Here is a 20398-nt window from a genome sequence, read left to right as displayed (position 1 = left end):
CCATATACCCTTTTATTGATTATAATGTGATTGCATGCAATGTCGATTACACTGTTAGAAACGTCAAGTTTAGTAAGTCCACTAAACTGGGTTCTCCTTCCCATGATTCCAAGTGACCATCAACTTTCCCCAAGGCCAATCAAAACAATTTGCCATCAATTCAGAGTTTCCTGGTGATGTAATATGTTTATAGTGGCTTGCCATCATTTCAACTGAAAAGACAATGCCACATCCTTTGGAGAAAATAACCTTTTTTTGGAACTGTAAGTTTGTTATTGTGTATGTTGGATCCAAGATAAAAATATCTGGATTGATGTGAAACTTGACGAGTGGTATGATGTTATTGTCAACTAAAAAATATCCTTCGTTTAGTGGATTGATGTTATGCAAAAATATCATTTATGTATGATGTTATTGTCAATAAAAAATCAATATGAACAATGATGGACAACCCACATGTATCTCCCATGAAGAGGTCTAAATTCCACTTTCATGTATTTTTATTTTCAACACGGTTTAATGTCATTATTTAATATCAAATTCATTTAAATTGTTCAAAAAAACACATTTTAACTTTAAAAAAACACATTATGAGAATGTAAGTTACTATTACTTTTGGTCAAAAATATCATCCATGAAGATATGTTTGTTCAAAAATCACCCATAATTTTTTTTTTCTTAAAAAAACATATACATGTGTCAATCATGAGTCGGCCAATGACAATTTTGGAACTATATTCATCGACTGGATTTCCTGCAATCAGGAAGCAAAAGTTTTATATTAGTTTTGATTTCTTAGACAGAAACTCAGGTGTGTTTGGTTCGTAGAATGTTTGTCTTTTTTAAGAAAGAAATCTATCAAAAGAATTAGAATATGACGTGTGTTTGATTGGCATTAATAAAAAATAATGAGTGGAGTTGAACTCCTTCCATCCACGAAGGATGAAATCCGTAGACGATAGTATTAATAAACTTTTTTATTTTACAAAAATAAAGAATGAACATAATAAAAACTCATAAAACCCAAAAAAAGAAAAATAGTAATAAAAAATATTTACCTGGAATAAAAGCTTGCAAGCATATGGTAGTTTCATGGATGAGAGATTATCTCCATTTTTGCATGTGGAGCATACTTTAGTTTTTGTCTTACGATTTTCGTACCCTAGTAACCCACACTTTCTACAAACCTGCCAGATAAAATAAAAATAAAAAACCAAGTAAAAAAATATATAACTTTGGTTAGCTAGGTTTAGAAAATAACATTGTAATTTAAATAGAATTGAGAAATTATAGAAAACAAAAATTGTGTCATTAGATGTTACATATATAAAAGTGGATTATAGTCCGGTTGTTCATTCCATTCCATGATGCGGAAAAAAATCAATCACATTCCTTCAAAATGATTCATTCATCAAACAAAACAAACAGTTTTTTTTCATTCCATTCCATCATACCAAACATTATCATATGGTTTAGGGTTTTTGAAAGAGCAAAGCCACACAAAGAGTAAATTATATCTTTGGACCCCGAGTATAGATGTTTCTTGCAATTTTGGTCCCTTGCTTATTTGAGGTTATCGTAACGTTTTGGTCCCCGCTTCAAGAAAAAGACTATACTTTAGGGACAAAAATTGTAAAAGCCAGCCGTAGTTAGGGGCCAAGAATAGCCATTTCACTTGGAACAAGGACCAAAATTGAAAAAAAAAAAAATCACTCTTAAACAAAAGATGAGTTGAAAAAATGTGACATACACATACCTGAACCTCAAAGGGATCACTAGAGATCATTAAACGTTCATATATCAGATTACTAGCTCCATAAGCAATCAAACAATCTCGTTCCATTTCACCCACTCTCAAACCTAAATAATTATCAAAATTATCATATTTAAAATTACTATTAAAAAGTTTATGTAAAATGTATTTTAAGCAAAAAACTCACCTCCATTGTTGCTTCTCCCTTGTGTGGGTTGTCTACTTATGAGTTGACGTGGGCCCATGCCTCGAGCATGCATCTTATCCATGACCTGATTTATGTACCAACATAAATACATGTTTTAATATCTTTTAAAAAAATTGATAATTAAAGGATTTAATTATTTCTTACCATGTGCTTTAGTTTCTGGTAGTATATTGGTCCCATGAAAATATATGCTTGTAGTGGCATACCAGTGATTCCTGAATTTTAATCACAAAATGAAAAATCCTTTCACAGTTCAGAGAATAATTTAATAGTTCTAGGATGTTTATGCAATTTATAAAATCTTAATTACTTTCTAAATTTAAAATTCAACAGAGACTTGAATCGAGTTCTAAGATAATCTTGATTTATTATAAATATAAGGTGCAATAAAAGATAACTACCTGAATATAGAAAATCCTTCCCGTTGTAACAAAATCCATGCTTCACAAGGGTTTCACTGTTAAATATGAAATGTCATTTAAAGTTTTTTTTTTTTTAATTATCAACTACCTACTGAAAGAAAGAAAGAAAGAGTTGTACCTTATATCTTCAACTTTGTGTGCATGACCACTTGGTTCACCAAATGCACTTCCATAATGAAACTTCCCACATGAAACTCCAGCCTTACTTCCAAGAAGCTCTATCATCTTTCCAACAGTCATTCGACTATAAAAATAGTAAGAAGTGAGAAAACAAAAATAATAAAAAAAGGTTCTAAAATCTAAATACCATGAACAAACATATGGGAAAATTACAAAAGCTAGTGAAGGAATTTTGTTGCATATGTAGTAGGATTAAATTTAGTATTTTTAATGTTTTGGTACCTTGGAAAGCCATGAGGGTTCATAATCAAATCTGGGCATATGCCTCGTTCAGAGAAAGGAAAATCTTCTTGTTGGATAATGGTCCCACAAACACCTTTCTGCCCATGCCTACTACTAAACTTGTCACCAACCTAAATCAAATAAGCATATCAGTAATACATTTAAAGAGAAACAAAAGAAATGGAATTTTATCACAAGAAAAAAAAAAAAACAGTGAAACGTATATGTTTGTAAAGCATAACAATAAGATTGAAAAAATATATATAAAAAACAGTAAAATGTTTCTCAGCCCAAAAAAAAAAACTGAAACTAAATTACCTCAGGCCTACGAGTATGGCGAACCATGAATTTAACACATAAATTGCCACGCTGATCAGAGCATAAAGCCACTCTATCCACAACAGCTGCTTCCCCTTCTGCACCTTTGTAGGTTTGTCTATATGGTCTACCTTTACTGAAATCACAAAAAGAATGAGAATTTCTCCCATATCATCAAAAACACAATCAAATCTTATAGCATTATAAGTTTATAACAACTCACTTATTTGTTGGCTGTGACTTGAGAGAAACATTTGTATTTTCAGGGATTAATTTCGTGAAGTAAACGTCTTGATGTCTTATTATTTCACCAGGAGAAGCAAGTCCATCATTATCCAAAATCTACACGGAAAACAATTGTTGTTTAACATGAATATAGATATTTCAAAAGTATAAAAATAACATACCATTGCACATACTTCAAAAAATATACCCAATGTCATCAAAATAAAAAGCAATTTTCACTGCTATAACTGGTAGACTTTCTAATGTATAAAATTCCAAATAAGAAAATATTAATGTACAAGAGAGAGAGAGAGGGTATGAACGATGACCTGATTCTTTTCTCGATCATGTGGGGCCCGGCTAGGTATATTAATCTGATCAAATGTATTCTGATATTTCTGAAAGGCAGCTGTGTGTCTGTTTACACAAATGCATAAGAGAAAGCAACTTTAACAACAGATAACATATAGATAATACGGATCATGTTATAACTTATAAGTACCTTTTCATTACAATACAGCGACCAAAACCACGATCCAAGGATGATTTATTCATAACAATGGCATCTTCAATATCATAACCACTATAACTCATAACTGCAACAGTTGCATTTTGTCCAGCTCCTAGCTTATCATACCCAACCTAAAAAAAATTATTTATTTTTACTAATAAAGAAAACCAACGAACTTGTATAATATGGTGAGAGATAAGACAAAATACAAACCAGCTCAATTGTTCTTGTTGTCAATAGTGGGCGTTGAGGATAAACCAAAAGGTAGATCAAAGTATCCATCCGACATAGCTTCATTTAAAGAAAACAAAACATGTAAGTCACTACATATAATGATATAAATATATATAATCAGGGTAATGGAACAAATGATTACATTCTATGATCATGTTTGGTTTGCGTGTATTTTTTTATTGAAATATAATTAATGATTTATTATTACTAGAAAGTAGAAAAAGGTGCAAACCTGGTTATATGCAATATTACCCATTGCTTGCTTTCCCATGGCACACTGAAAGAGAAAGAAAGCAAAAGCATAATCAATTAATCATCCAGCATAACACAGAGGGAATAAAAAGTCGTACAACTCCACAAAAGGTAAAGGGCAAAATTGTAAGTATACAAGTTTCAGGTTACATATGGCTAAAAAATTCAAGTATGTTGCTATTATCTTGTGTAAAGAATAAAGTACATTGCCTATATTGGTAAAAAGAGTAAAGTACTATGCTATTTCCTACAATTTGACTATAAAAAAGTAGGAATAAGGAAGGACCTGATAGGTATTTCTTGGGGACTGGTTATGATGAGGAAAAGGAATGAGCCCAGCACAAACACCTAAGATTGTGAATGGTTCTATTTCAATATGTGTTGTCTCACTGGTAGCTTCTCCTTCATATAAAGCAATCTAAAATCATAAAATCAAATAAGAACAAAAGTTATACATATAATCATTTGGAATATTTTATTTCCAAAAAGTTGAAAGTTTAACAAACCAAAGCATTGTTCTCTTCATTGACATCAAGATACTCTATCAATCCTTCCTGAAGAAAGCTATCGAAATTGCGAACTCCATCCTTTAAAAAAAGAAATGAAAGTCAAATGCTATAAATTATTTTTTTTTAAAAAAAACAAAAACAAATAGATGAAAGTATATTGCTATTTCTTGCATTTAACAGTTTGAATAACATACCTTCAACTCTTTCATGTGATGATGCTTAATCCTTGAAACACCATTGTCAGCAATCACAAGTGGCCGACAAACACGGCCACCATCCGAAGCAATATAAACACAACGCTGCCAAAAAAAGAAAATGACCATTTTACCCCTGGTTATGCTACACATGTTAATTGGTGAATTTTGAAAGTCTGGAGAGCTAGCTTACTTGTTTCTCATTGACATAAACGCTTACAAAATCAGCTATTTTACCCGTCCTTCTCAGTTTCCTCATTGCATTAGCAAAGAACTAGGAATTCATATAACAGAGTAGATAAATATGTAAAGAATGATGTGATGACATTAAGTAATCATATCAAAAACAAAAAGTAAAATATATGGATATAACCTGTGGCTTCCTATGCTTTCCAAGGATAAGACCATTTAATATGATGAGATATGAACTCAGTGAATGAAGTTCTTCTCCAGAAAGTTGAGACAAGTCTTCAACTCCCAAACAGGAGCACTGATGAACAACAAAGATGTTTACATATATTTATATACACAAACAAGTATATATATATAAAAAAAATAGAAAAAATAAAAAAAAAATATGAAAGTAAGAAATACCAAGGCGATAATAGGGCCTTCCTCTTCATCGGTTGTAACATGAGTCATCAAAGCCAGATTTTTCACCAACCCACATTGTTCACCTTCAGGAGTGTCACATGGGCAAAGCATTCCCCACTGTAATTGGACAACACATAAAGATTCATCAAAACGACGTAGTTTTGGGGTGTGATGTGACACTTCAAGATTGGTATATATATGTGGCATATACCTGGCTAGGTTGCAAGGCCCTAGGTCCACTGACTTTCCTTGACTTTTCAAACTGTGGTGAGATTTTTGTCATGTATCCATATGCTGCAATGAAGGACAGCCTTGAAACAATCTGTTACAATTGAATTTTCAGTTTTTTTTATAGATTGTGAACAGATATTTTTATCAATAAAGGTGTTAAGTTGACCCAAATAAAGTATTCTAGGAAAAGAGAAATAATCACCTGTGTTACGCCTGTTCTGTCCATATTAAATCGCTTAACATTCCAATTTCCAGTAGAGAGGCTGCGCTCCAAGCCATTAGTAATATCCTCTTTCACTATACACTGCATAAAAAAATAAAAACAAAAATTATAAAATCTGGAAGTAGAAAGATTTGAAAGTAGGAAGCTATAACAAACAAATAAATGGGAGTGTGTTGCTATTTCTTGGATTTATCCTGTTATGATAAGAAACCAGTCTAACACTGATTTCAAAGTTTAAAAAATTTAGATGCAAATATTTTATTTAACAAAAAGACAATAAAATAAGTTACTAATATGTATCATATGGTAAAGATTAATAAAACTGACATACCTTAGATATATCAAACTTGCTAGAAGGACTGATCTTGTCTAGGTTTTTATCTAAATGCAAAGTTATAGAGGTATTCATTGTCTTGAATAAGTCCTGAAATATGAAATTTAACCAAATATCACCAAAATATATATATATATATATATATATATATATATATATATATATATATATATATAAATCAAAACTATCGACACTGATGAGAAAACAAAAGAAAATAATAATCTTGACAAGCAACTCACCTCAAATAGTAGAGATATTAATTGCCCCGAAAGCTCAAATCTTTTGTTGCCTATATAATCCTGTAAACCCATTGAATTGACAATCAGTAAAGTAAAATAAACATATAATACATACATACACTGATACAGATATTTAAAATTTTAAATAAATAAATAAAAGCAATGACATCCATAATAAATCAAGGAAAGTACATAACTTACTTTGTCATCCATGGAATGCTTGTTTAAAAGTGCATCCATCATGCGTCTCAACATCACCACAACATATACACATTTAGGATGAAAATTATTATCTCTCACCTACAGAGATAGATAGATAGATAGATAGATAGATAGATAGATAGATAGATAGATATACAGTTAGGTGGAGATACATTGAAAAATCATATATTTTATCATTGACTTTATTTGACTATTTGACTCACCCGAACCATGGCAATAAAAATATCCCGAAGAACACCCAAAGCTCCCTCATCCTAAATGGACAACAATACCCTTCTGTTAGAAATAGACCAAACTCTACGATATTTAACAGATGTTTCAATAAGCCTAAAGCAGAGGATGCATAAGAGACATACCTCAGTACCCTTACCATATCTCTTCTTATGCTGCATTAAACACATGAATAATCAGAAAAGGACATAATGTATGCAAAAACAGATGTTTTACTAAGTAGTTGTCAGTATTAAGTAAGAAAATGAGTATGGAACTGAATCCCATTGGAATTCACAAATCCTTTGATTGGTGGATTTCAGCATTCCATCCTAAAACTCATGGAATTCAATTCCCAGCATTTCCTTTATTTGAATGTCAAAATGTTCTCTTTCTTTGGAGAATCTCTAAACTTCAAAATTAATTTAAAAGAAATTATAACCTAATCAAAGTTTCTAGTACACATTAACAATAGATTGTACCCTTTTATCAAGAAATTCCAAAGCTTGTTCTCGTGTATAAATACCCTGATTTGCACAATCCTGAAATGGGAAAGATAAAACATGATATTAAGTGTCTATTATTTGATGTCCTATATTACCAAGCACATATAGGTCACTTTTGCATTTGATATAAAGTCAAAGTTGTCAAAATAAGGCATTATTACTACATTTTTTTTATAAAACCATCATAGTCTTTACAAAACATGAAGCTTACCTCAATAGATGGCAAAAGCAGAGCAGCATATTGAGGATCTCTACCAAGCATCTGCACAACTTCCTGATCACTTTCCATACCCATAGCTTTCATAACTGCCATAATGGGAACCTAAAAGAAAAGCCATAAAATGAAACAGAACAAAAGGAAAATAATGAAGAAGAATCTTAAATTTATCATATGAAGTAATAACAAATTTATCTTGGAATCAGATAAACAAAATTATATGAAAACAAATCATAATACAGATAAAACCTATCTATACCTTGGAAGTAAAAGAATTCAAAATCAAATATATTTTCTCTTTCTCCATTACTATAGTTGTTTTACTCTTTGTTGTTGCTGTGCTGCTCACAACAGATGCCTGGATGCTGGATAGAGAAACAGGAAGGATACATATTCAGTGAACCAAATAGCAATGTAATTTACAATTCTTTACAGATAATAGCAATGTACTTTATTTTATACTAATAATAGCAACATACTTATACTTCTTACCTATAATAACAATGTACTGAAATTGTTACATATTGCTATAATTGGTAAAGAAATGTAAGTATGTTGCTATTATAGGTAAAGAAATACAAGTGAATTGCTACTATGCAAGAAAGAAATGTAACTACATTGCTATTATGAGTTACATAATGCTATTATCACTACAAAAATGCAAGCATGTTGTTATTACAGATAATAAAAAGTTAAGTATTAGTACATTGTCATTAAGGGTAAAAACAAGGTACATTGTCCATATTTGTAAAGGAGGCAAGGTACATTGCTATTTTCCACAATTTGCCCTTTTGGTAAATTAGCATAAAGTTTTGAAGACCTGAGAAGTGAATACTCACCAACCCTTCTTATCTGTGTCTATGATTATCCTGTTCTTTGAAAGTTGTTCTTGAATTAAAATAACCTGGAAGAATCAGAAAAATAAATAACATACCAATAGTAAAATCAATATATGGAAATATATTCAACTCCACATTAGAAGTTACATTTTGTTTCAATTAAAGTATAGCTATCACAAAAAAAAGTTTGATAGGAATTGTTATCGATAGAGTAAGTGTCCTTTAAACATGCTTTCAACCAATAAATTATATTACAAAAAGGGGATGAAATTTTATATCTCTAATTTATGAACCAAAAAAACCCAAAATCAAATGTATGATGCTTTAACTAGGTCGATCTTTCAAAGCATAATGTCCAAATAAGAAAAAACATGGAAGCACAACATTGTAAATGAAAGAAATGAAAATACTACAAGAAAAACATAACAAAAAAGTAAATTGCTATTTTTTATAAACTTGAGATTATATAGGTCACCTTTTCATTTCCTTTAACAACAAAATATCCACCTGGATCAAGTGGGCATTCACCTACTTTTGCAAGTTCATCTTCATCTTTACCATAAAGGACACACTTATTGCTCTTTAACATGATAGGCATTCTTCCTATAATAACTTTTGTCTGCAATATTATATAAAAAAAAAAGATCTAAACCATTAAAGCTCAGAAAGTGATGATGAATATATTAACAAGAAATTAGAACTTACTTTTTTTTGTAGATTGGCATTATAACCATAAATATCATTGCAATACTCAATGTTTACATATATTGGAGCAGAATACCTAAAAAATGAAACAAAAAAATCGAAGGTATAAAATTAAGGAAAGATGGAGTTGTATATAATAAAATAATCTATTTTAAATTTTATAACCATTATAATAAAGTTGTATATACGAGATTAAATTATAAATATCCCTTATAACTAGAACATGATTTAATAATGCAATTATGAGTATATTACAAGATCGGTCCCTGTGGTATACTGTCTTTTCCGAGTTTGATCCAAGGTCAAAATAGTCATTTAAAGGAATCTAACAACTATGTATTAACGATATATATATATATATATGAAGGGGTAATTTTGTAATTTTCCATGACTGCTTACGTCATGTCACCCAGCCGACACCTTTGAGGAGTCAGTACATCAGTAACACCATCCACAACCACAGAAGGCGTTCCAATCCAAACATCTGTATATCTGCCATCACCACACAAAAAGATAAAAAATTTATAAGATTATTATAATAAAAGAACTAAATGGAATTTCTTCTTGAATTAATGTACTTAATCAGACAGGACTTACTCCAGTAAGCTATAGAGGTGTGTTTCTTTTTGACTTATTGCAGAAAGAACAACTTAATAGAGAAAGTTAGGGGAAGGAAGCTTTCCCCATTAAGTCCTAATTTTTTACAAAGTATTTTGTATAGCATCATTTATCCAAACAGTACTTTATCCACACAGCACTTAAGGATTTGTTAGGCTAGATAGAATGGAATGACTGAAGGACTGGAATATAAAACATATGCAAATAGTGTGTATAGTTTTAACTCTACTCTATACATTATTTAATTATAATTAACAAAATTGTATTCACCAAAATAGAATATTAAACATAATAAAAGTTCATTAAACCCAAATATGAATATAGTATAACATAAAGATGCTAGTTTTTTAACTAACTTAGAAAAAAAGATAACAACTTATTGAAAATTACATTATTTTTAAGAAGTAGTGCCATAAAATGTTACAGAAATGTTTATATGTTGAAAATTTTTCATTTCAGTCCATGATGGAATGGGCAATTCCATTCCTTCTCCGATTCCATCACACCAAACACTACCTAAAAGAAACTGACTAAAGAATCACTATACTTGCAGATAACTAGCAAGTGGAATGTGTTTACAAAGCAAATAAATTGCAAAATTGGATCTTTAAATGATACCAAAAAAAGACATAAAATGGCAGTGTTCTACCTGAGAAAGACCTTATCAGTTACTTTAGTTTTCACAAGGTCATTAGCACGAACAATCTTCTTTATTTCAGTATTGACAAAATAATTGAAAGAGTCCAAATGTTCCTTCACCAATCCCCTCACCTGAAACTCTTTAAAAGTTAGCACATATATACTACTATATAAATATCAATAACCTAATAGATTTCCAATAGTTTTACTAAAACACCCTTATATTTCTAAAAGGAAGTGATCATTTCAATTTTCACCAATGACTAATTAAATACTTATATTTTAGTGCATTTACCTTAAGAAACTCAGGAAGTAGCTGAAACTTATCAACAGCAGACTTCACAGGAGCAGCAAGGCCTGTCAACTTTGCTCATACTGTAACAAAAACAATATATATATATATATATATATATATATATATATATATATATATATATATATATATTAAATAAGAAAAATGATGAAATCAATTTATCATAGAATATATTGCATACCCTTGACTCGCATCCAAAGTAACAGAGTCTTCGATCACCCCCATTATTAGTGGTGGATATGGACAGAATTTTCACCTTGGCACCTAGAATACATAATATAATTAAATAATAAACAAATAGCTTGTAATTATAAACTAGTAACAACTAACCATTTGATATTAAAATATTAGCAACTAAACAATATCGTTTTTCAATAAGTCCACAAAAAGGTTAACACATTTGAACTTAAACATATTGATTTTCAACAAATCACGAAAAATATCGGCACATGTCAATTTTCAACAAACTGTAACAACATCTTAACAACTAACAAAAACATTTTAACTTGAAAAAGGAACCCTAACGACAAAATGAATGACAAAATCGTCTGCATTGCTTTGTAGACTTGCTAGAGTGAGTTATTGTGTAATTATCAATTAGCTGATGAAATATTGTCAAGCTACAAAAAGGATACACCTGCATTGGTGATGGTGGTGATATGCTATTTCATGTTTAGCGACAAGTTAATAGAAAATGAAATATGCAGTCTAAAAATAAGTAAACCTTAGTCATTATAATATAATAATAACAAAAACTATCAGTGAATCACAATTCACAGTTTCACGACTCACAATTCACAGTTTCACGACTCGATCAAAAGTGGTTATCTTCTTTGATCATGGAAGATGAAAAGAAGAAAACGTTGAGATGTATTCAGCGAAACGGAGAAATATATTGAGGAAGAAGACATTGAAATAAATGAGAATCAACAAAATAGCAAGTAAAAGGTAACATTATCAGCTTAAGATGAACACAACATATTCAAAATTTTGCAGATGACATACTTCAAGTAACTTACTGTCAAGCAGCGTTGGTAGGTGGTTGTGAGCAGCGGCGTTGGTGAGTCGCACAGAAAGAGGACGTGATTTCGAAATTCTAGGGCTGTCGCAGAATCAGGGGACGAGAGATTGAGAGATTGAGAGATTTCAATTTATTTGGGCCATGATCAAAGAAAACAGAGACGTGGAATGTGTGTAGGGTTTAAGGTGAATGGGAGCTACTCGAGTACAAATCTTTCCCGCAATTCTTTTATTTTGGTCTTACGTGGTCAACGAATTTTATTTTGAGCATTATGCACCCTCATGTTTGGGAATTTAGAAATCGATCTCATAAAATAAAATCATCTCATTTATTCTTATGATCGTTTCCTGGTTACATGTGTTGGTCTATGTGGAAAATTAAATATAAATTAATGTTCGTTTCTTAGCAATTGATCTCATTTGTGCAAGTAATTATCTTCATGGAACGACGACTTCTAAATCATAAATTTAGTTGCTTTAGTTGCTTATTGTGTTTTTGTAGAATGACAATGATAAACTCAAATGTTGTGTATATGAAAGATGGTCTAAACTTTCAATGTCAGTCTATTGATTTTTTATAAGACAAGATAATAAAATAATGTCTGATGTTTATACTATCCACAAAACATATATATAAAAAAATTATAAAATAAATGTATCATCAAGACATACATCAATTTTTTTATTACAAAAACCTCAATAATTTCTTAAAACACCAAATTTAATATTTATACGGTTGAATTTATCAATTCTTTTATTATAAAAACCTCAATAATGTTTCTCAAAACACCAAATTTAATGTTCATACGGTTTAAAATTGAACCATTATAACTTAAGTGTTTTTAGGGAAACCAATTATGTTTTCATGAGATATTCATAGGATATTACATCATAACTATTTTTAATATAGCCATTAATCGTTTTAAAGAAATCATATAAAAAATATTATTGAATATTATATCATAACTATTTTTAATGCAACCATTAATCATTTTAAAGAAATCATATAAAGAATATCATTGGATATTACCCCCATAAGTATTTTTAATGTAGCCATTAATTATGTTTAGAAAAATCATCATATAAAATATGTCAATGTTTTGAAGTAATGTACTAACAAGCTAGAAAAAGTTTCCATAGCTATAATCCACACGTAAAGACGTCTCATCAATCAGGAAAATAACATTTAATAAACTTTAAAGATAAAATCCATATGCTTTGTGACCAAAAATATAAAATGAAATCTAAAAAGGTTAAGAAAGCTACAAGATAAAATATAAATTATTAAATCTTTCAATAACTAATAACAAAAAACAACAATGACAACAGAAAGAAATATCTGACAAATGTCTTTATCTCGCTCAAGAATCAAATATTTAGCGTGCGTCTTTAATCTTGTCAATACTAATAAGAATTGATATATATATATATATATATATATATATATATATATATATATATATATATTTGTTTCTTTAAAGTATGTAACGGAATGGAAAAAAGAACGAAATCATATTAGAAAAATCAATTACATAAGGTTATACAAAATCGAATTGTATAAACATATGCACTACTAGAAAAAAATAGCTCTTTTATGACACACATTGCGTGTCATAAAAGGTACATATGACATACAAAATGTATGTCATTAAAGCACATGTCATAAGGAGACGACACGCATTTGCATATCATAAAATTATGACACGCATTGTGTGTCATTAAATCCATTGTTATAAAGGATAACGACACACAGTTTGCATGTCATAATTTTATGTGTTTAAAAAATATAGATTTATTAATTTTCAAATTAAATAACAATTAATATCTTATAGTACAAAATTATATATATATTGTAACATCCTGAGGAAAACAACGGTAAAAATTTCATTTTTATTATAATTAAAACACTACTATAACTTTATCCGAACATTTAAAAGCATTTCAAAATAATAAAAAAATTGTCAGAGTTCATTCCCAAAGATCACGTATTGCGGAAAACACGGGTGTATGCGCTGCAATCAAGTCGGACCCTTCCTTTTTGAACCGAAAGTACTTGAAACCATAAACCACAAACTATAAACATAAAGGTTAGTAAGTTCCCCAAATACCACATATCAAATGATCCATACATATCATACATAACCAATCAATCAATAAAAGTGTTATGTGTCAACCATAGTCTTCTCATTATGTCACGAGCCGCCTCGTGGTCTTCTTGCCAAGCCGGGGACCAAAACCCTGGGTCTTACAGACAAGTGCCAAGAGCCACCTCCTGGTCTTCCATTCAAGCATCACAAAGACACCTACCATACAATCTACAACTATTTAACTAATTATCTTCCAGAGTTAAAACCTTGGTCTTACATACAGTTTGTCAGGAGCCACCTCTCGGTCTTTCATACAAAATATCATAGGTTACCCACGGGTCTTCATACAATACATAAACTAGATGGGTCGTCATTGGTGTCTTCGACCCATAGAACAGTAGGGATACTCACCTCGAATGTAGAAGCTCACTGAAAGAAATCCCTAGTTGTTGCTCTAACGACTTCCCGAGCTATCAATACCAAAATAACACCCAATTAGCAATTGGGTTCCAAACTATGATCCATAATCCATACTTAGGGTAAAATGATCATTTTACCCCTGATCCAACATGAACCAAAACTGAGGCCCAAGCCTAAAATCAAAAGGCCCAAAACTATAAGATCCATAAGCACACTAATGGCCTAATTTTCCAAATTGGGCCCAACCCACATGGGCCTTATCCTAAAGCCCAATAATTCTTTATTCAATAATAAATCTCATATGGCCCAAAGGCCCTAACAACAAGTCCAAAATGAAACAAACCCAAAACAAGCACATGACCAAAAGCCCACTGATGAACCGAACGCGTTGCGTTCCCTGGTGGAGCGCAGGGCTTTCGTTGCCATACTACAGATCGGGACCCCTTCTTTGAATGCGTCGCGTTCTCGAGATGAACACATGGCGTTCCCGCCCATTGACCATAAATCACACCAAACGTCTTAATACCTTAAGTCCAACATCCAAAATCCTCAAAATAACTTCATATTAGTGACTTAATCCATAAGGTCGAAGGCTTTAAGCCTTTGCATGGCTTAATGAAGCCCAACACCAAATATGAACTCCAAATGTCAAATTCACTTTAAAATGTCTTAAAACTTCTTAATACCTTAAGACCTCAATCCAAACTTCCAGATCTGATTTCAAGGGACTTCTTAAGTCATAAAGTTTCCAACTTTATGACTTAGCATAAACTAGTGGGACCCAAATCAAAACCCTAAGACCCCAAACTTCATCAAATGACTACCAAATCATACATGGAAGGTTTTTACCTATCAAGATCCAAACTTTATGACTCCATAACCTCAATAAGGACCAAATATGAAGCTCAAAGGTTCTAGAGTATCTTCTACTCACAAGAACCACCTCAAAGGGACCAAATTCATAACAAAATACCACTTAGCTAGATTTGCATGAAAGAGTTGTCAAGGTTGAGACTTTATACTTCCAGAAGATAGATCTATGTGCACAAAGTCTAGATCCAAAAGCTCCAAGTTAAGCAATGACTCTTCAAGAAGTTCCTTCTTCCTCCTCAAGCACCAAAATACTCATAAATAACTTTGAAGCTCAAGAATCACTCAAATGGAGGCTATGGTTTCTTTCTTAGGGTTAGAGATGATGGAGGCTGGAGGAAATGAGGGTTTGAGGTGAATTAAGGTGTTTAAATAGGGTCCAAGACCTTGTATTAGGGTTTTAATCTGGCCTGAAGAACGCAGTGCATTCCCAAATGCATTCGCGTCCAAATTTCCACGTACATCATGCGTACCCCACTTGGTCCAAACCCTTCTAACTTCAAATGACCATAACTTTTGCATCCTTTATCCGTTTTCGACGTTCTTTATATCCACGGAAATGTAACGAGAGGCCCTACACTTATATAAACTTTATTTAGTCTGAAAACCAACCGAAATTAATCCAAAATTCATAAAAGGCCCGAACCAATGCCTTTACGGATACCCTTGGGCTCCAACACACAAACCGAATATCTGGATCATCCAAACTACATCATCCACCTCCAAATGAGCCCGAACTCAATTTTGGGTTCTAATTCTGCTAATACACACTCCTTGATCACCACCTCGCAATGGGAAATGATTCGAAACAGGACGTTACAACTCTCCCCCACTTAAATTATATTTCGTCCTCAAAATCGCTCCTTACTAACCGTCGCATCAAAAAAACAACCTGACGAAAGCAGCCAAAAATTTTGTGCATAAAACGATCTTCCCAAGACAAACGAAACCAAACCGAACTTCCAACCCGAAGAAGAACAAACCATTAGCTCCTGAAGAGAACCGCTTCTTCCTTTCTGAAACCTGAAATCTACATTGGTCTGACTCCCCGGCAGTCCGCCCATGCTGGACCATCACTAAAACAAGCCTTCATTGATTAATTGACCGAAAACAACACTCCCAACCCTGATCATCTTGATGCTACCAATAGAACAAAGTCACTGATCATAACTAGATGCAGAACACCTATAGTTAACAGAAGGCTCAAATAATCCTTTGAGTAGAAGATTCATCATTGCAATGGTTAGACTCAAACGAGAGTTGCGCAACAGGTCTAAATCAATTACTCTAAGATTATTTAATCCCACTGTAAGTGACTTAGCACTTTCGAACAACAAGTTATTCCACTCACATGAATCTTAAATCACAACTACTGTCCAAAACATCACACTGCCTCCTAGTTGCTTTCCCAAAAGCAGCTGAGACCTCCCTGGTCCCAACTTGTCTGCTAACTATCTGAAATACCAAACTTTCGCCCGGTTGTTGAGCCAAAAGACACTCACACAATCGCCTCACACGACTCCCGAAAGAAAACCTCGACTAGCACTAATCTCCCAAACCATCACGACACCAACCCGATGTTAAACTGAATGCCAAAGGACCAACTGTAGTCTTAACTCATACCTGGTCTCCCATGACCTACTAGTTCCTGATTCCAAACATGATGTGGCCCTTCCACAACCTTGCGAACATACCCACCTTGACCTAAACCATCTGATTAAATCCGTGAGCAAATCATAGATTTGTCACAATCTTACTGTTGTACAGGGACCGATGTATGTTACAGGCCACCCTGCAGTCTTAGGACACTTCCCACACTAACCGACCGAATGTTACGGCCACCCCGCAGTCTTACAACGCTACCGCACTAACTGCTAACTAGTGAATGCTACGGGCCACCCCACGATCTTACAACACTTCCACCTTGCAACAACCGCCTCCGGAAGCCTTACTGCTAGTTTATCAATTTGATCACATCCATAGTCGAGCATGCACTCGACCAAACACCCAAGTTGAACTCAGGTCATGATTAGAATCCCAACCTGGGTATAAGGGTGTAAGTGAGTCGAGCTACTCGTGAGCTACTCGGAATTGACTCGTTAAAAGCTCGACTCGAGATCGAATTAAACGAGCCTGAGCCGAGCTCCAGCCTAAATATGAGGCTCGTTTATTAAACGAGCTCGAGCCGAGCTTCAATTAATGGGCTCGCGAGCCTAAACGAGCTTAAACGAGCCTATATATATATATATATATATATATATATATATATATATATATATATATATACATACATACATACACACACACATATATATACATAGAGGCTCGTTTAGGCTCGATTAGGCTCGCGAGCCCACTAAATTGTTCATGAGCCGAGCTCGAGCTTCATTTTAAGGCTCGAATCGAGCTAGAGCTTCTTCAAATTAAACGAGCCAAGCTCGAGCTTGGTCAGGCTCGGGCTCGGCTCGGCTCGTTTACACCCCTACTATCAGACACCAAGAAGATGTGAACCCAATGTTGGGAATTTTCTCGAACTCCCAACCTAAACAATCCTCGATCCAGACAGCCACTTGGGCCGCCTTCCTCCCAGATGGGGATGCGAAACTCATCCTAGTTCCACAACTACTTATGCTCTTGAGTACCTAAACGATTCTCCTCCACTTTGATTCGACTAAGTTCTCATAGAACATGAGAATTGAAGGATTCCCAATCCTTTTTACCCTCCAATGATCGATCTTCAGACAACGATGTTTACCAATGCTAGTGTTCCATCACTACCCATCCCAAAAGACTGCATAACCCCTGAAGACCAACTGAACACCTCTAGCATCGTAGCAACACTGATAATCCCAGATGCCTAAAATGATATCTCACTTAAATCTTGAAGTCCAAAGGACGGATGTTCCAACCAAAACCTCAACAACAAACCACTTCCCTCGGCACCCCCAATACTTATTCCACGCAAAATTGATGGGTTTTGAGCATTCTAACACTTCCTAAGTGTACATGCAACCCTAATAACCTTGGATCTATGTTTGTCTAATTATCATGCAAAGTTGAATTTCCAAGGTTATATTCCTATCTAGCATACATGGGGAACAATTTTAACTTGAATGAAAGATAGAATAACTTACATTGTTGTTGCTTATGTTCCTTGAAACCTTGTGAGCCTAGCACCCCAAGTGTGATGCCTCAAATGCTTCACACAACACCAAATGCTCTTGGAAAGACCTTTGAGATAATACACACTTCTTAAAATCGGCCAAGCCCTCTAGTTTCTTATGTCTAGCCGATTTTGGTGGAGAATGGGGCTCTTATATAGTGTTGGCACATCTAGGGTTACACCATGTAAACCCTAATGTGTCATGACTCTTCATTTCCATGACCCATGGGTTTGTAACTCCCATGGAGCATCCATGGAGCATCCTATGGGTAGAACCCAACTTGATAATCCATGGAGCTTCTTAGCCCACTATACAAGATATGAATGATTTACATAATCAACCCATATATTTAATTAGTTATCCTTTGATCACATAATTAATTCCAAATTAATTCTTTGATCAAACTAATCAAATAATATAATTAATATATTAGAACTTATAATATATTAATAATCTCCAAGTGTTATTTCTCTCATTTAGTCTATCCAATTGCATGGTGCCATGCAACCCAAATGGACCATGCCGGGTCGGGTCAAGTACACACCCGAAATAGTTATGGACTTAGACACCTTATCCAACAGTCTCCCACTTGGATAAGTCTAATAACTATATCTCTAGTACTTCAGGAACCGACCGGCAATCGTAGCTCTTTCAAGGTCTCTCGGAACTGAGAAGATGATGGTACGCCATTTAAAATAAGGGATCATATAATCCTCCATTCTAGATATCAGCCGGACAAATACATGGAACAATGTCTTACTTATTGTCCAGCAGTTTGTTTCTCGATTTCCGATTTGTTTGACAAAGAACTTAATTGAACACATCAACTTAGTTCTGACCGGGCCCGGTACATAGGTTAAAACAAAATCATCGAGGGGCCCAAATATCAGCTTCTAATCCAAGAAGGAACAGATAAACTTCGACTCATATGTTTGTTCTACCACTCATTGAATTACACACAAAAGCACGTTTTATAACATCGAGTTACCAATGCGTTTTTGTACAATCAATGCATAACCAACTTGTAAGTAACAAATCATATCTCTAGGTTTGAAGACTTATATGATATTACCGTCTCACGATCACTCGAGATAGAATTCCATGAAGTGATTCCAGTGAGCATGGGTTGAGTCCAACACTCAGAACTTATGAGCACTCATGATTGTTGTAGCCTTGTCCAACACCTTAGACCTCTACAACCCATCATGACAGTCTTGATTCATATCTACTTCCGGCATATGACCGACTGTGGAGGTTTGAATAATATGTTATACCAAACAAAATTATTCTGGAAGTCAAAACATGCAAAAGAAATATAGTAAACGATCGACAAGAGATAGCAACACTTTACTCATAAATAAAACACCTTTTATTCATCATCTAATGTCAATTACACTTTACAAATTTCTGGGTTATCTAACTACTAAATCTAATATCATCCTTCAGCCCTATGCTCCGAGCATGCTAGAGATGCTTAACCCGAGCCAGTCCCTTCGTGAGGGGATCTGCTGGGTTCTCATCCGATGATACCCTCTTCGCCACGAGGAGTCCTTCTTCTATCCGATGTCTGATAAAATGGTATTTTCTGTCGATGTGTCTGGATCTCCCGTGATCCCTTGGTTCCTTGGCTAAGGCAACAACACTTTCACTATCACAGAAAATCTCCATTGGCTCTTTGATAGCTGGTACAACTCCAAGGTCTCCAATGAAGTTCTTCAGCCATATCGCTGATGGGTTTTGAGCATTCTAACACTTCCTAAGTGTACATGCAACCCTAATAACCTTGGATCTATGTTTGTCTAATTATCATGCAAAGTTGAATTCCAAGGTTATATTCCTATCTAGCATACATGGGGAACAATTTTAACTTCAATCATAGATAGAAAAACTTACCTTGTTGTTGATTGTGTTCCTTGAAA

At 33.4% G+C, this 20398-nt stretch overlaps 1 protein-coding gene across 1 annotated transcript in view; it reads right to left on the bottom strand.

Annotated features, from left to right (window-relative positions):
• Nucleotides 1-599: 599 nt before the first annotated feature.
• Nucleotides 600-20398, bottom strand: part of LOC145063956 (DNA-directed RNA polymerase III subunit 2-like) — a 35028-nt gene continuing 15229 nt past the window's right edge. Inside the window, exons 3-38 of the mRNA XM_079011506.1 lie at nucleotides 10901-10976; nucleotides 10616-10737; nucleotides 9748-9840; nucleotides 9349-9424; nucleotides 9119-9262; nucleotides 8644-8708; nucleotides 8064-8169; nucleotides 7799-7909; nucleotides 7564-7623; nucleotides 7228-7257; nucleotides 7075-7125; nucleotides 6851-6949; nucleotides 6650-6709; nucleotides 6408-6500; nucleotides 6056-6157; nucleotides 5834-5944; nucleotides 5623-5739; nucleotides 5402-5518; nucleotides 5222-5302; nucleotides 5029-5133; nucleotides 4832-4912; nucleotides 4612-4743; nucleotides 4306-4350; nucleotides 4053-4130; nucleotides 3831-3970; nucleotides 3658-3745; nucleotides 3327-3445; nucleotides 3104-3239; nucleotides 2786-2916; nucleotides 2502-2627; nucleotides 2363-2418; nucleotides 2106-2176; nucleotides 1941-2025; nucleotides 1757-1860; nucleotides 1059-1187; nucleotides 600-754 (exon numbers count right to left, since the gene is read on the bottom strand). Coding sequence (XP_078867632.1) covers nucleotides 704-754; nucleotides 1059-1187; nucleotides 1757-1860; nucleotides 1941-2025; nucleotides 2106-2176; nucleotides 2363-2418; nucleotides 2502-2627; nucleotides 2786-2916; nucleotides 3104-3239; nucleotides 3327-3445; nucleotides 3658-3745; nucleotides 3831-3970; nucleotides 4053-4130; nucleotides 4306-4350; nucleotides 4612-4743; nucleotides 4832-4912; nucleotides 5029-5133; nucleotides 5222-5302; nucleotides 5402-5518; nucleotides 5623-5739; nucleotides 5834-5944; nucleotides 6056-6157; nucleotides 6408-6500; nucleotides 6650-6709; nucleotides 6851-6949; nucleotides 7075-7125; nucleotides 7228-7257; nucleotides 7564-7623; nucleotides 7799-7909; nucleotides 8064-8169; nucleotides 8644-8708; nucleotides 9119-9262; nucleotides 9349-9424; nucleotides 9748-9840; nucleotides 10616-10737; nucleotides 10901-10976 — 3391 coding nt within the window. The 3' untranslated portion in view covers nucleotides 600-703. The remainder of the gene's footprint in view (nucleotides 755-1058; nucleotides 1188-1756; nucleotides 1861-1940; nucleotides 2026-2105; nucleotides 2177-2362; nucleotides 2419-2501; nucleotides 2628-2785; nucleotides 2917-3103; nucleotides 3240-3326; nucleotides 3446-3657; nucleotides 3746-3830; nucleotides 3971-4052; nucleotides 4131-4305; nucleotides 4351-4611; nucleotides 4744-4831; nucleotides 4913-5028; nucleotides 5134-5221; nucleotides 5303-5401; nucleotides 5519-5622; nucleotides 5740-5833; nucleotides 5945-6055; nucleotides 6158-6407; nucleotides 6501-6649; nucleotides 6710-6850; nucleotides 6950-7074; nucleotides 7126-7227; nucleotides 7258-7563; nucleotides 7624-7798; nucleotides 7910-8063; nucleotides 8170-8643; nucleotides 8709-9118; nucleotides 9263-9348; nucleotides 9425-9747; nucleotides 9841-10615; nucleotides 10738-10900; nucleotides 10977-20398) is intronic.

This window comes from Lactuca serriola, chromosome 7 (assembly GCF_051521515.1).
Source record: "Lactuca serriola cultivar US96UC23 chromosome 7, Lser_US96UC23_V15, whole genome shotgun sequence".
Taxonomy (NCBI): Eukaryota; Viridiplantae; Streptophyta; class Magnoliopsida; order Asterales; family Asteraceae; genus Lactuca; species Lactuca serriola.
This window is presented reverse-complemented; position numbering and strand designations above follow the sequence as displayed.